The sequence below is a fragment of the Myotis myotis genome, unplaced genomic scaffold, assembly GCF_014108235.1.
Source record: "Myotis myotis isolate mMyoMyo1 unplaced genomic scaffold, mMyoMyo1.p scaffold_m19_p_27, whole genome shotgun sequence".
Classification (NCBI taxonomy): Eukaryota; Metazoa; Chordata; class Mammalia; order Chiroptera; family Vespertilionidae; genus Myotis; species Myotis myotis.
In genome coordinates this window covers 485,278-500,935 of record NW_023416332.1, presented here as the reverse complement: position 1 = coordinate 500,935, position 15,658 = coordinate 485,278, and the positions used below count along the sequence as shown (strand labels likewise).

The 15,658-nt window shown below is 58.6% G+C and overlaps 1 protein-coding gene across 1 annotated transcript; it reads left to right on the top strand.

The window, feature by feature from the left end:
* Positions 1 to 5,122: 5,122 nt before the first annotated feature.
* Positions 5,123 to 7,806, top strand: SCGB1A1 (secretoglobin family 1A member 1). The gene is made up of 3 exons (XM_036295897.1): positions 5,123 to 5,350; positions 7,208 to 7,452; positions 7,670 to 7,806. Exons 1-3 carry the CDS (start codon positions 5,296 to 5,298, stop codon positions 7,715 to 7,717), a joined length of 348 nt encoding a protein of 115 aa, XP_036151790.1. The 5' UTR covers positions 5,123 to 5,295; the 3' UTR covers positions 7,718 to 7,806.
* Positions 7,807 to 15,658: the final 7,852 nt, after the last annotated feature.

Genomic DNA, 15,658 nt, shown 5'->3' with positions numbered 1-15,658 from the left:
AGATATTTCGGTATCATTAAAAGATCACTTATAGCCGAAACCGGTTTGGCTCAGTGGATGGAGCGTCGGCCTGCGGACTGGGAGGTCCCGGGTTCGATTCCGGTCAGGGGCGTGTACCTGGGTTGCGGGCACATCCCCAGTAGGAGATGTGCAGGAGGCAGCTGATCGATGATTCTCTCTCATCGATGTTTCTAACTCTCTATCTCTCTCCCTTCCTCTCTGTAAAAAATCAATAAAATATATTAAAAAAAAAAAAAAGATCACTTATAGGTGAGTTTTCATTGGATAATCACTCCCATACAATGTTAACATAAAATATCACCAAGGAGTCAAAATTCATTAGGTAAAGATACAAGCTACGGAATAAACAGTTGTGTGTTAATGTGTGAACATGTTGTGTGCTCCAATGTTAGGTGTTGTATTGGCATGATTTGCTATATCTGCATGTGTAGATATAGCAAAGGGAATGTAGATATAGTAAGGTCAATGAAGGGAAATGACCTTGAATAAATACATGAAAATTGATCACTGTCTGCATTTCCGTTCTGGCCTTTATTCTTCATTTCACTTCTCAGTTATTACCAAGATCATTTCCGTTTGTGGAGAGGGAGGTGCTAAAAAAGGCCTCTGGGCCCTGGCTCAGCTGGTTAGCTATCATCCCACCACACCCAGGTTCAGGCTGGATCCCCGGTCGGGCACATACAGCAAATCAGCCTCCCTCTCTCCCTCTCTCTCTCTCTCCCCCCCCCCCCGCCCCCCCCCGCCCCCATTCTCTCTTTCTAAAATAAATAGACAAATGTTGTAATGGTCCTTCCTCTTCAGGCCTCGGTGAGGCGGCAGAGTCCCCAGGTGGGTGTGAAGAATCGGGGAGCAGACTGAGACGGGGTGCCCACAGGGGATGGTGTAGCCCATGGGTGGGGACCAAGGGCCAGGGGCTTCCCAGGCTCCTTTGGGCCTCAGACTAAGAGTCAGAAGGAGCCCAGGTTGCCTGCTCCCCCCTCCCAACCCCCACCCCCACCCCACCCTGCATAGGACAACTGCAGCCCTGCAGAGCCGCTCGCTGGCCAGCGGCAGAGCTGGGCCCTGAGCCACGTCCGCTGACCACGTCGGCTCGCATCCCCATCACAGCCCAGAGCAAGGTGTACAGCCCCCTGAGGCGCCGGGGCAGGGGGACCTCAGCAGTGACCTGCCAGTCCATGGGGGGAACGGGGCGGGGCGTGGAGAGGCAGGCACAGGGCAGGACCGGGTGACTCCCGCAGCACGGAGATCCTGCAGAGACGGGCAGCACGCGGAGCCAGCTTCCTGGAAAAGGGCAGGGAGTGAGTCCTGTCATGTGAGGTCAACCCCAGGCCTCCTGCCAGACCCCAGTGCCAGGCTGCTTGCCCGCCTGCAGGGCAGGGCCTCCCCCGTCGCTGTCCCGCCCCTGGGAGGGAGCTCAGCCCAGCTGGTTCCGCGGGGCCGGGCTTCAGGAGGGCGCTCCTCGCTCCCAGCCCCACTCCACCCTTCTGCCCCCAGTTTTAGCTCATCCATCAGCCCGTCTGGGGAGCCAAGAAAGTGCTCAGATCCTCCACAGGTTGACAAGGCGCACCCCGACCCTCCCTGAAACCCCGGAAACAGCCAGAGCCAGGTCACGTGTTCCTAGGATGGGGTGGTGATGGTTGCCATGGGAACAGATGGGCTTCGGCTTGGGAAAGTCATAGCGATGAGAGAGGCAGCATGTCTAAACCCACCTCCCACGGAAGGAACCCCCAGGGCAGAGCAGGCGCGTAGGTCCGGGTGTGGTTTGTCTCGGCAGAAAACTAGAAGGACACAGGCGGGCGCCCCGGGTCAGGGACAGGTGACCGAAATTATGTTGCCTCCGTAAAGGGACAGCCTGGAACGTGGAAAAGAGCAAGTGTGTTTCTAAGTGTCAGAGTGGGCAGGCTGTCCGAGGCGCGACAGGGAGCGGGAGAAGCAAGAGCTGTGTGGACAGGACCGATGCCACCGTGGGCTGCGGGCCGGTAGTTGCACTCACCTGCCCACCTTCTCTGACCCGCTGTGTCCGGGAGGCGCCCGCTAAGGGCCTCTATAGACCAGCGGATGGACTGGAGAGAAGCAGGCACCTCCCTCGCCCCTCCGGCCTGAGGCCACAGCTGCACGCGGGGGACGGGGTGAGGCCCCCTGCGTTTTGATGTTTCCACCCCGTCATCGCAAACACGTCAAAACACACACGCTCACACCTAAGTATCAGCTGGGCTATACACTTTGGAAGAGGCTCGTGTCAATTTAATAACTCTGACACTAGGAAGAGATTGCACACTGGGCTCCCATGATCTAAACTTCATGGCGTCTCTAGAGGACACACCCCAGCACAGTTGAGCTGAGCCGCAGTGAGCTGGCTGAAATAATGTTACTTGGACGAATTTTCATTCATTGCAACTTTGAGGTTTTCTGTTTACATTTTGGAGCCGACAGGGACAGGACGAACGTGCAGGCCCTCCAGAAGCCATTAGGCATCTCGGCCGGAGACAAGATGCTGGGCCATCAGCAGTCGCGGGGCCTCTGGGAGGCCTGGGTCAAGGCCGGGGTCAGGCTCGGGGAGAACAAGGCTCTGCTCACGGCTGCTTCCTGAGCTGTACGGAGCCGGGCCCAAGGCGGAGGGAGGAGGCGCCCCGTTTGCCCCCTGAGCTGACCTAGGAGCCTGTGGCCGGCCCGTCCCCAGCTGCCCAGCCGGATGGGTAGGATCAGCATGGCCCACCCACGGCGTCCGACCTGTTTTCCGGGCCATGCCGGGACTTGCCGCAGCCTGGCGCCCGCACAGGCTGCACCCCCGCTTCCTGCTCCTGAGGACAGACAAGCCCTGCGCCAGGGGGCGTCTGCCCGAGTAACACCGCTGGCGGCGAAGGTGGGGCTGCTGCCCCCGCTGCCCCCAGGCTCTGTGGGCCCCGGCAGGCTCCAGGGCACCGAGAGCGTGGACCACCCACCTGCCCTCTGGTGCACATACACCAAAGGCCTGGGGGGGCCGGCAGGTCTTACAGCCCAAACCCAGGCAGGGCCCACCCAGACCCAGACCCAGCCAACGGGGCGCCGCTGGGGGGAGGTGCCAGCCCACAGTGGCTCCCTTCCCCCAGACCAGTTGGGTTGTCCTTGCACCGTGACCAGGCCACCGCCCACACGCAGCCAGAGCCATGGCTCCCCATCCTTGCCACGTGCGAAGGCCGGCCTGAGGGGTCCCGCCTGGCGCTCACATGTGGGGGGTGAGGATTTGAGGAGCAGGTGTTAAGGCCTAAGCTGAGTGCCCTAAGCCTTGGCTAACTGTTAGGCCTCACTGCCCCACAAAGCAAGTCTCCCTGCAGCTCTGGGCAGGGAGACAAAGCCCCCACCACCACCACCACCAAGGAGGCCTCCCAAGGGCCGGGATGGGAGAGCACGTCCTGGGGCAGCTGCTGGGGGCTGTCGGGGTCCCACCTGGAACTGGACAAATCCCCAGCCTCACACCCCCTCTTGGACGGGGTTCGCACGCACACAGCTGTCTTGGCCGTGCTGACTCCACTTCCCATAGAGCCCTCGGGCTCGTCCACGCTCTCGCAGGAGTCAGGCGCCTCTCTCTTTTGAAGTTTTCCTTGGAATCCATAGTGCAGTTTTACAGCCCGAATTCAAAGGGCCCGGAGCGCTCAGGGCCGCCTCCTCCCTCCCTGTCCCTCGCACTGTGTCCTGCAGCCGCCAGACCCGCCCCCTCGAGGCGTTCAGCACCACAAGCAACCGCATCTCCTTCCTGCTCGCCTTCCGCTGCTCACTCTGTGCTGCCTGTTTCGTGTTTGTTTGTTTTTAAATATATTTTTATTAATTCCAGAGAGGAAGAGAGAGATAGAAACATCAATGACGAGCCCAGCTGGCGTGGCTCAGGGGTTGAGCGTGGACTTATGAACCAGGTCACAGTTCGATTCCGGTCAAGGGCACGCGCCCGGGTTGCGGGCTCCATCCCCAGGAGGGGTCGTGCAGGAGGCGGCTGATCAATGGTTCTCTCTCATCACGGATGTTTCCATCTCTCTCCCTTCCTCTCGGAAATCAATAAAAATGTATGTTTTTTAGAAAAGTGGGCTGTAGAAAGATCTCTCTGGTGATGGCTGAGGAGGCAAGCGCGGAGGTGGGCAGGCTGATTAAGAGGTGACGGACCAGCCGAAACCGGTTTGGCTCAGTGGATAGAGCGTCGGCTTGAGGACTGAAGGGTCTCAGGTTCGATTCCGGTCAAGGGCATGTACCTGGGTTGCGGGCACATCCCCCAGTGGGGGATGTGCAGGAGGCAGCTGATCGATGTTCCTCTCTCATCGACGTTTCTAACTCTCTATCTCTCTCCCTTCCTCTCTGTGAAAAATCAATAAAATATATTCAAAAAAAAAAAAAGAGGTGACGGACCAGGCTGGCGGGTGCTCTGGGCTGGGCATGGGAGAGGGAAGGAGCAGCCCCGGGACTCGGAGATGGGAGAGAAGGGGCCACGGCCCAAGCCTGGCACCAGGGCAGGCGGCGCGGCGTGTCCGTGCAGAACCACCGACGAAAGCGCAGGAAGGAAAGCAGGAAGGACCCAGGCGTGGGAACACAGCAGAGAAAACAGTTCATGAAGGAAATGTCAAGAGGGTCAAGGCCACGAAGAGGTCAAGCGAGATAAGGCCCGAAGGTGCCCTGGATCCGGCCACCAGGAGGGCCGGCCTCCAGCGGTGTCGGTGGGAAAGGCCCAGGGGAGCGGGGGGCGCTGCAGCCGGTACCCTCCCTGAGCCTGCCCACCACGCTGCCCGGCACGCTGCCTGGCACGGCGGCCCTCAGGGCTGGAGGTCCAGCGCCGTCCTCGGAGGAGCAGGAGTCCCCAGGCCCAGTTCCCCCACTGCCACCTGTGACGGCTCTGAGCCTCAGTGTCCCTTGGGGTGATGGGTCCGGGGCCCTACCATTGCTTCTGCTGGCCGGACTGCCCTGTGCTCAGGTTCAAGGAGAGGCACAGGCGGCCAGACCCCCACCCCCTGTGACTCGGGTCCCCTTGCTGCCCCACCTGGGACACAGGGCTCCCCACCACCACCCCGCCCCCCCCCCAACCAAGTGACTCATGTGTGAGCTACTTCAATGGGGACAGAAACCGTGCTGAGAAAAGAGAATGTTTACTTTTTCCACCGAGTCGCTGCCCAGACAAACAGCGTGGTCCCTGAGTGGAGCCCAAGCCCTGCCCCCCCTGCGGAGGAGGACATAAGAGGGCACCTGCCGGACGGTCACCTCTCACATGAGATCACGGAGCAGCGACGACCGAGCCGCCCTCCAGCCTCCGCCGCCATGAAGCTGGCCGTCACCCTCGCCCTGGCCACCCTGGCTCTCTGTTGCCGCCCTGGTGAGTGCCCAGAGCCCTGTCCCCAAGCCGGACAAGGGAACTCTCCCTGCCGCCCAGTGCTGCCCGGGACAGGGGCATCTGTCTGCCCACTGCTGGGCTGCTGGGAGGGCTGGGGATGCTGCCGCCCAGCCAGGGAGCGGGGTCTGGCGACCGGCCCGTCTTGGGAACTTGGGAAGAGCCCTGAGGCTATGAGGAAACCCGAAAAGTATCTCATCTTCCACCTCCAACGCCCTCAGAATTCCATGGGAGAGGGATAACGCGTTCCCCAAAGCCCAGTCTTGGACAGACCCCAAGAGGCCTTGGGGCAGCCTCCAGGTTCGGGGTCTCCACCCAATTCTGGCAGCCAAGGCGGCTGGAAGGAGCTGCAGAGCCTCATGTCTCCAAAAGAAACCCAAGCCAAAGCAAGATCTCCATTCTGGGCAGAAAGGAGTATTCTAGAAAGGGGTCTTCCCTTTAAGAAACTAGCAACCCAGAGAGGCGTTTTCTAAACATTTTCGTCCTCTGAAGAGAGGGTTAGGAGTCTCTGCGTAGTTGCAGATGATACTGATAGTAAAGGAGAGAGAGAGAGAGAGAGAGAGAGAGAGAGAGAGAGAGAGAGAGAGAGAGGAGAAAGGGAGAAAGGTGGTCACATCTCCCTCCAAGCCCCTTCATCTCTATTGGGAATTTGTTACCTGCTTTTTACTCTGTATCTGCCTTCCTACTCCTTTCAGTACACACACACACACACATTTATGAACACGGTCCAGTGAATTCACTTTGCGAGTTTCACAATATCCACGGCAATAACTTTTATGACCCTGGAGGAGGGCAGGGGAGTTAGAAACCAAAACCAGAGGCAGTGGGACAGCTACAGTGTAAGTGTTTGTTCTTAAGGAGACATCACATCTAGGACTAGTGTGTACACTAGTGAGGAGGTCTCAGTGCTGTGGATGGAGGGGGCGCTCAGCCAGATAGGACTGAAATACGACTGTTGAGGGCTGGGGCTGGGGTGCGTTTGCATGTCTGTGTGTGCACATCTAACAATGACAGCAACAATATCCAACCTTTACTTAGCACTGAAGGGGTGCCCATCACTGCTCTACCCCTTCACATATTATCTCTTCATCCTTACAACAACCTTATGGGGTAGGGATGTTGTGCCCATTTCACAGTTGAGAAAACTGAGCTACCGAATGATACGGTAACTTGCCTGATGACACAGTCAGTTGCAAAACAGGGATCCAAGTTCCGGAGAAGTTTGGTTTGAACTGGCCACTTTGGGTAAGGCCCTGGAGTCCAGGCAGAGAGACTTCAAGGACGAGGATCTGAGATTCTGTGGGAGATGGGCCTGCAGGGAACAGGAAATGGTGACTCCCATGTTCCTGGGGGCAGGGACCTGAAAAGGGAGCACAGCCTGGGAGCACTCGGGGTGAAGGGGACACGGCGGGCGAGGCATAGACACAAGAAGCGTGTCCGTCTGTGGGTGAGCGTCCCCCAGGGCCCAGCGCTCAGGGGGCCACCCCTGCTGGGCCAGGGACAAGTGGCTGAGACTGTCTCTAACCATTGACAAGAGACGTGTCTCTGCTAGAAACATGTTACCAGAAACCCGCAATGGTCTCTTCCCAGCCCCCACACTGCATCGAAAATCAGGCCAGCAGCTCCTAAGATCAGTACTCTGTCTAGAGACCCAGCAGAAAGAGCAAGCGGCATTTTGCCCCCACCCCGCCCCAGGAAGTGCAAGGAAGGCCCAGGCGAGCCGCAGAAAGCCGGCTGCCACCCAGAAAGTATGCCCACAGCACCCAAGAGCCAGCTGCTTGGAGCACCACCAATGCCCACGGCCAGGCCACTGATGAAAAGGCTGCTCTCTCTTGCTGACAGGCCCGGCCTTTGCCTCGCAGGCAGACCCAGCCAGGGGGCTGCCCTCTTGGGAAAGTGTGGGTGATTCCGCAGAGAGCTGCTTGGACTTCATCGTGAAAACCTTCTTCGTGAGCCTGCTGTCCAGTCACGAGGTCTCGGTGGAACTTTTCAGCCCTGATGCAGACATGAGAGACGCGGCGATGAAGATGAAGGGGCTGGTGGACACCCTCCCCCAGCAGGACAGGGACAGCATCAGGAGGGCCATGGTACGCGCTTCCCTGCTGGGTGGTGGGTTCCCCAAGTCCCTCCGCTGCATGTTTTGCACGCTTAGCCTCCGGGAAATCATCAAAGCCCTTAGGGGCCCACCTCCTCCCACGGCCAGGGAACCTCCGAGCTGACAATGAAATCTCTGTCTCATCATCTTGGTCTACCGTCCAGGTTCACGCACTCTTATATGACGCGCTGTTTGTTTCTTTGTTTTAGGACAAAATCATAAAAAAGCCCACGGTGTGCTTAGGATTTAGAAGGTGAAGCTCTCCAACCGCTGGGTCTCCGGCTGCTCCCCGGCGCCGCCTTCGCGCCCTCCCACCAGCCGGGCCTGGCTCCCGCCCATAAAAAAGCACCAGCATCTCCCCTGTGTCCCGGCCTTTTCATTTACCTACGAGCGTGAGAAAGTCCGCGCTGCTCTGAGGGGTCAGGTTAGCCAGAGCAACACCCAGGCAGCAGACGCGCAAATACACGGAACCCTTCCGGCGGGCCTCGCTTCCGGCGGGCCTCGCTTCCGGCGGGCCTCGCTTCCGGCGGGCCTCGCTTCCGGCGGGCCTCGCTTCCGGCGGGCCTCGCTTCCGGCGGGCCTCGCTTCCGGCGGGCCTCGCTTCCGCTTCCGGCCCACCTGCCAGGCCAGCCACAGGCAGCAAGCGCTGCCTCCTGCACTCTCTCTCCCAGGGGCGGGCCGCCACCCGGAAACGTACCAGGACGCTGCTCGGACTTGCCCTTCAGGAAAAGGGGCGGCCGAATAGGGTGGCAGCTAACCTCAGGCTGAACCTCCAACCCCAACCACCTAGTGGTGAAATTAACTGTCCTGTTTCCCAAGGTCCCTTTGGGTGTCCGCTCTTGGGTGGGAAAAATGCGTAAGGTGATCATGCGATCAAACACGCCTACAAGCAAAGACGGGCGAAATTTCCAGAGTCCTGCTTCCGAACGAGAAATGGTGGACGTTTAGACAGAGCCCTGGGGACTGCCAGGACCGGGTGGGCCTGTGTCAATCCCTCCACCCCGCGGAGAAGGAGCAGATTCCGGTCAAACAGGAGACAAAGGCCGGAGGGGACTGGACTTGCCTCGATGGGGGTCCAGGGTCCTGGGAATGACTCTGAGGCGTGACAGACCCATTTTCTTTCCTCGTTTTGTATTTGGTCATGAAATTAGTTGTCTGCCTATTGTCGAAAGGGGGTAGAAACAGAAAAAAACAAACGGTTTATTTTCTAGACCCTTTACCTGTCCCATTAGGACCGCCTACGTCCAGGCTTCACCTGCAGGGGCCTAGCAGGCAAACTGCGCTTCGAGTTAGCCTTGCTCACGGCCTCTCTGCCCAGGAGGCCCGGGGAAGGGCTGGGGGTGGGGTGGGGAAGGGCTGGGGTTGGGGGGGTGTCACCGCCAGGCTGCCTCGCTGGGCAGCGCCTGGCTCTCACCCCAGGGCCCCTCCGACCTGCTCCCCTTCCCTGAGCCCCTGTCCTGTCCAACTTTCCTGCAAAAAAAGAGAATCGGACATGTCTGTTCTCTTGTGGCACAAGAGTCTTCAGGAGCGAAATTAATCCCTAGGTATCGACTGGCACTTTTTGTTGATGTTGCTAACCCTCACCTGAGGATATTTTCCCATTGATTTTTAGAGAGAGTGGAAGGGAGGGGAGAGACGGAGACACATCCATTGGTTGCTTCCCCCACACACCGGCTTTCAGCTCCCAGCCTCCCTCCCTCCGCCACTCCCTCCGCCAGGTCCCGGCCCGCCCCCCACCCCACCCCACCCCACCCCACCCCACCCCCCTCTGCACACGCCACGCAGCATCAGCTGCTCCGAATGTGTTGATCGCTTTTTAAACCGCCCTGGAGCCAAATAAGCAAAGAATAGAGCTCTTCATAAAGAAATAAAACCCCACACCCCCCCCCCCCCGCACCCCCACCCCCACCCCCGTCCCTGGGCGGTGGATCCCGGCGGGGCCGCACCCTCCGCAGCCGGGAAGGGCCGCTGCCGGCCACGAGGGGGCGCTGTCGGCCAGGCTGTCCGCGTGCGGACGTGAGCAGCGGGCGGCCCCGGGGCTCGGTCCCTGCACGTCCCCGCGGCTCGCTCTGCGGGAAGATGATGCAACGCAGCCCCTTTCTAGGGATCGCGTCTCCTGACACCGTCGCTTCCAGCGCCTTTCCGGGCTGTTGTTAAAAACCCGAACTCTGAGGACAGGCAGGCGGCCACACGCAGCTGCGGCCCGTGGCGCCCTGCGGGGACACCAGCCCTTTCGGAACCGGTAACCGGTCCCGGCCCATCGCAGGCGCGTCCAAGGGCAAGGCCCACGGAGCCTGGGCCTGGGATGCCCGGCAGGCGGCGAGGACCGCGGCGCGGGCGGAGCAGGACCGACCTGTCCCGGCTTCAGCGTCGGAAGCAGAAGCCACAGCCTAAGGTTCACTCTGTCGGTTGCTGACTCGCTGCAGGCGCTTCTGCAAGTTCTCAGCTGGGGAACCCTCACCCCACCCAGCCTCCAGCCCCTGCCCTTCAGGGCGTGGGGTCCCCAGTGCGGGGCCTCCGGCGCCTATGCATGCAGTGACCCGGGTGCCAGCGCCCTCCCGCCCGCACACTGCACACCGGCGTGCACCCCCATAAGGCCGCGCCCAGGGCATTCCAGAGCAGGTCAGGGGGACGGCCCATGCCCATGCCCATGCCCATGCCCACGGAGCGTCTCGCCCGGCTGGAGCTCTCCACCCCCCACCCCCTCCCTGCTCCGGCCTGCTTCTTGGGCATCTAGGTCACCATTATCCACACCCCTTTGCCTGGGGTGAGCCGCCCACCCAGGTCAGCGCTGTTCAAAGGGTTGGGATCCAAGGCCATCAAAGGGTCAGAATGTTAACTGCCTGCTCACAGCTGGGGGAATGTTTACCCAGGGCAAAGCCAGCTCAGGCATCGGGGACAAAAGGAAGCGGATTGCATGGTGGAAGGCCTCTGCCCTCAGAAGCCTACACATGCAGTGATGCGAGTTCCATCTCTATATAAAGAGCCAGGGGCTGTCACATCCGGAACAACCGAACAGATGACCGAACTGAGCCGACCAAACAGGCTGCGTGGGGCGACCAGGCCGGCAGGGGATTAGTGAGGGATGACCAAACGACTGAGCATCAGGGGCAATCAGGCCAGCAGAGGGGGGCAGTTGGTGGCGACCAGGCTGGTGGGGGGGGGCAGTTAGGGGTGACCAGGCTGGTGGGGGTGAGGGGGACAGTTAAGGGTGACCAGGCCAGCAGAGGAGGGTAGTTGGGGGCGACCAGGCCGGCAGGGGATTAGTGAGGGATGACCAAACGACTGAGCATCAGGCTGCGTGGGGCGACCAGGCCTGCAGGGGAGGCAGTGAGGGGCAATCAGGCCAGCAGAGGGGGGCAGTTGGTGGCGACCAGGCTGGTGGGGGGGGGCAGTTAGGGGTGACCAGGCTGGTGGGGGTGGGGGGGACAGTTAAGGGTGACCAGGCCAGCAGAGGAGGGTAGTTGGGGGCGACCAGGCTGGCAGGGGGGCAGTAAAGGGCGACCAGGCTGGCAGGGGGGGCAGTTAGGGGCGATCAGGCAGGCAGGTGAGCAGTTAGGAGCCAGCGGTCCTGGATTGTGAGAGGGATGTCTGACTGCCATTTTAGGCCCCGGGCCTAAACCGGCAGTCAGACATCCCCTGAGGGGCCCCAGATTGGAGAGGGTGCAAGCTGGGCTGAGGGGCCCCCACACACATGAATTTTGTGCACCAGGCCTCTAGTTTTACTATAAAAGGGCAGAATGTGGGAGTCATTGCCTGAAAGCAGAGAAGTGGAGGGTTGTTCTCTCTCACATTGATGTTTCTCTCAACAAAACAAAAGATTAAAAACAAGAAATGTGTTTTTAGCGCTCTATTCGTCCAGCGCTCGTGCCTCTGAGGGCTCCAGAGGAAAGTGCACATTTCTTTAAAAATACATGTTTATGGCCCTGGCTGGTGTGGCTCAGTGGATAGAGCGTCGGCCTGCAGACTGAAGGGCCCAGGTTCGATTCCGGTCAAGGGCACATGCCCAGGTGCAGGCTTGATCCCCAGTGGGGGCCGTGCAGGAGGCAGCCAATCAATGATTCTCTCTCATCATTGATGTTTCTATCTCTCTCTCCCTCTCCCTTCCTCTCTAAAATCAATAAAATATATATTTGAAAAAAAATGCATGTTTATTGATTTCAGAGAGAAAGGGAGAGGGAGAGAGAGATAGAAACATCAGTGATGAGAGAGCCACAACCAGGGCATCAGGGCATATGCCCTTGACAGGAGTTGAACCTGGGACCCTTCAGTCCGCAGGCTGACGCTCTATCCACTGAGCCAAACAGGAGAGGGCAAAAGTTCACATTTCTTGATCACACTGTCAACTACACTCTGAATCTGGGTGAAAATTTCCTTTGAAAAATCACCTGTGACCAGTCCACCTCTCCCAACCTGGAGCCAAGGCAACATTTACCCTTGAAGAAAGCTAAAGAGGAATGGTAGGCCTGAACCAGTTTGGCTCAGTGGATAGAGCATCGGCCTGCAGACTGAAGGGTCCCAGGTTCGGCTCCGGTCAAGGGCATGTACCTTGGTTTCGGGCACATCCCCAGTAGGGAGTGTGCAGGAGGCAGCTGATCGATGTTTCTCTCTCATCGATGTTTCTGACTCTCTATCCCTCTCCCTTCCTCTCTGTAAAAAAATCAATAAAATATATATATATTTTAAAAGAGGAATGGCAGTTCTCAAACATGGCGTCACATTGCATAAGCCAAGGGCTGGCCCTGCCCGTACTGATTGACGGGTAGGAAAGCTGCATCTTACACCCTCAACACCTGAGCTGGGCAGGGCTAGCCCGGCAGAATAATCTATCAATGACTCACGGGGCAGGGAGAGGACATAAAACCAGCCCTCGCCAACTCTATCAAGATGATGGGGACAAAATTATGTCCGGTGCGTGGCTGATGCAAGGCGTGCTGAGGGCCCATGCCAAGGCACTTGTGGGCGGTAGTTCACCGAGGGTGGCTGCAGCTCGAAACGGCTTCGGCGAGGTGATAAAGAAAGACTGGACGGAGGACGGCGGGGCCACGCAAGCGCTGCACCCTGGAACGTGTAATTAGGGACCGTTCCTCCCAGCGCTCACAGGGCACATGGGAACAGTGTGAGGGTGAGTCATGAGTTAACCGCCCAACATATTTCCATGACCAAACTAAAATTATGAGACTATAATACATGCGGGGGGGAATCTGAAAATAGATTCAGTTACGCATGCCGGTCGCCAGCGTCCGAATGGATAAACCAAGGGTTTGGAGCTCAGAGATGGATGCCTCTCCTCTCCCACAGCCCAGTGCCCTCAAAGTCTCTGCCGCGCTGGGCCTGCAGGGCCCCGTCCTGCGTCACCCCGAGGCACGTAACTGTAGAGGCCCTTGAGGACCCCTCTCGTCCCCAGGTCAGGGTGGAGACCTGGGTTGGGGGCTCCCCCAAGGGGATGAGATGGAAAACATGCCTCGGGGCAGGAGAAAGGTCTGACCCACTGACCTTATGCGTCCGGCGGGTCTCTGAGTCCGTCCCTTCTCAGTTTACCTTGAACTTGCCTGGCCGATTTGGCTCAGTGGATAGAGCATCGGCCTGCGGACTGAGGGTCCCGGGTTCGATTTCGGTCAAGGGCACATACCTCGGTTGCAGGCTCCTCCCCAGCCTGGACCCTGGTCGGGGTGCATGCAGGAGACAACCAATAGATGTGTTTCTCTCACATCGATGTTTCTGTCTTTCCCTCTCTCTTCCACTCTCTCTAAAAATCAATGGGAAAATATCTTCAGGTGAGGATTTACAATAAATTAAAAAATAAGAAAGTATTTTTGAAAATTACCTTGAACTTTTCCCTTCTCTCTATCGCTATCTCCAATGCCAGGTCTTCACCATCGACGGCCTGAATTCTTGCAAAAATGGCCTCTAAATCAGTGGTCGCCAACCGCTGGCCTGCGGACCATTAACGGCCCGTGAGGTCCGAAAGGTTGGCGACCGCTGCTCTAAATCACTGTCCTACGGTCGCTGTAACAAATTGCCACAAAATGAGTGCCTTAAAGAAACAAAACCCATGTCCTGGCTGGTTTGGCTCAGTGGATAGAGCATCAGCCTGTGGACTGAAAGGTCCCGGATTCGATTCCGGTCAAGGGCACGTGCCTGGCTTGAGGCTCAATCCCCAGTTGGGGGCGTGCAGGAGGCAGCCGATCAGTGACTCTCTCTCATCATTGATGTTTCTCTCTCCCTGTCCCTTCCTCTCTGAAATCAGTAAACATATACATTTTTTTTAAACCCACATATTTATTCTCTTATAGACCTGGAGGTTGGAGGTCCAAAAACGGTTTCCCTGGGCTAAACGTCAAGGCTTCCGCAGGCTGGAGCCTCCTGGGGAGCGTGAGTCCTTGCTTAGTCCGTTTCTAGGGGCTGCCCCCGTTCCTCGGGGTGTGCCCCCCATCTTCATAGTCAGATGTGCAGCCTCTTGGGTTCTCTGAGCCTGGCCTCCTCTTCCACATACACACACCTCGTAACTACATTGGGCCCGTCCAGCTGGTCCGGGTGCTGAGTCCTCTCTGCAGCCTGCCCTGGCCTTGGCCCTGGCCCCTCACAGCCCTGGGTCCGGGACCAGCACCACAGGTCTCTGCAGGACCGTTTTCCTGCCTCCTAACTGGTCTCCGCGTGGTCTCGCCCCTTCCTCCGAACAGCTACCTTCTTCATTGCCCTTTGCTTTGTGGTGCTTCACAGGCCACATGGTTTAGACACATTGAAGACAAGACCCTCTACCGGCAAAAGGGTTAGGACTCGCTGTGTTTCATAAACCGAGTCCACAGCATCTCCACGGCCTCCCACGTTCTCCTCACGGTTGCCAGGCATCAAACAGCATGTCAGGCTCTTGCTGAAGACCCTTCCCAGCCCCAGTCTCCTACGCCCTGCACCGAGCCCCCGCCCCCCCAAGCCGGGGGAGACTGGCCCTGCCTCTGGCTCTGGCCTCACACCCCGCTGCTCCCTCCACCTGCATCGGGTGCAGCGGTGCACAAGGCTGGGAAACTCGCCGACAGTGGGTGGGGCGAGCCTTCTGCGGGATGAGCCCAGAGATTGTCTCTGGAAGAAAAGAATGCAGCCACACCCTACACTCTACGGGGTGAGGGGGAGTCATGAGGGGCAGGGCTAGAATGTGGGTGTGATCCAGGGCGTGGACACCTCGTCGGATGTACCGCACCCCTGGGATGAGCAGGGGGGAGGGTGGGAGTCAGCAGGGAGCAGGGGCCCTGCACAGGGAGAAGGAGCGCAGCCTCCATGAGGCATGTCCACACGCTGGTCTGGTCCCCTAGGGCTTCGCTTCTGCTGCAGCCAAGGAGGGAGGACCCTCCCGTCTACCCCCGCCCCCGCCCCCAGCAGATTCTGAGGCGCAGGGCCGGGCAGTGCTTCTGGGATAACCCACGTCCCGCTTCCCACCCGCCTCCCGCCAGCCCAGGCCACGGAGAGTGACTGATGGGGGAGGGAGAACAAGGACAAAGCTCCCGATGCCACCTCCGTCCTCCGGTGCCCCTGCGTCGGGGGCCACACACCCTAATATGTGAAACGAGCAGCAAGTCCCTGCTGCTCCCCGGACCACAGGGCCTCCCCTTCCCAAGGTCACCCTCAGACCCAAGCGCCAGCCGTGCAACCTGTGCAACGTTTGGGACACACTCCACTGAACATGAAACACTCCACTGAACATGAAACACTCCACTGAACATGGGACACACTCCACTGAACATGGGGCACACGCCACTGAACATGGGGCACACTCCACTGAACATGGGACACACTCCACTGAACATGAAACACTCCACTGAACATGAAACACTCCACTGAACATGGGACACACTCCACTGAACATGGAACACACTCCACTGAACATGGGACACACTCCACTAAACATGGGACACACTCCACTGAACATGAAACCACTGAACATGGGGCATACTCCACTAAACATGGGACACACTCCACTGAACATGAAACACTCCACTGAACATGGGACACACTCCACTGAACATGAAACACTCCACTGAACATGGGACACACTCCACTGAACATGAAACACTCCACTGAACATGAAACCACTGAACATGGGGCATACTCCACTGAACATGGGACATACTCCACTAAACATGGGGCATACTCCACTGAACATGGGACACACTCCACTAAACATGGGACACACTCCATTAAAC

What these genes read in the sequence shown, in the direction of transcription:
- SCGB1A1 (XM_036295897.1), top strand. Translation starts at nt 5,296, where the DNA reads ATGAAGCTGGCCGTCACCCTCGCCCTGGCCACCCTGGCTCTCTGTTGC. An exon ending in GGCTCTCTGTTGCCGCCCTG is followed by an intron (nt 5,351 to 7,207) that starts GTGAGTGCCCAG and finishes TCTTGCTGACAG; the next exon opens with GCCCGGCCTTTGCCTCGCAG. An exon ending in ACAGCATCAGGAGGGCCATG is followed by an intron (nt 7,453 to 7,669) that starts GTACGCGCTTCC and finishes TCTTTGTTTTAG; the next exon opens with GACAAAATCATAAAAAAGCC.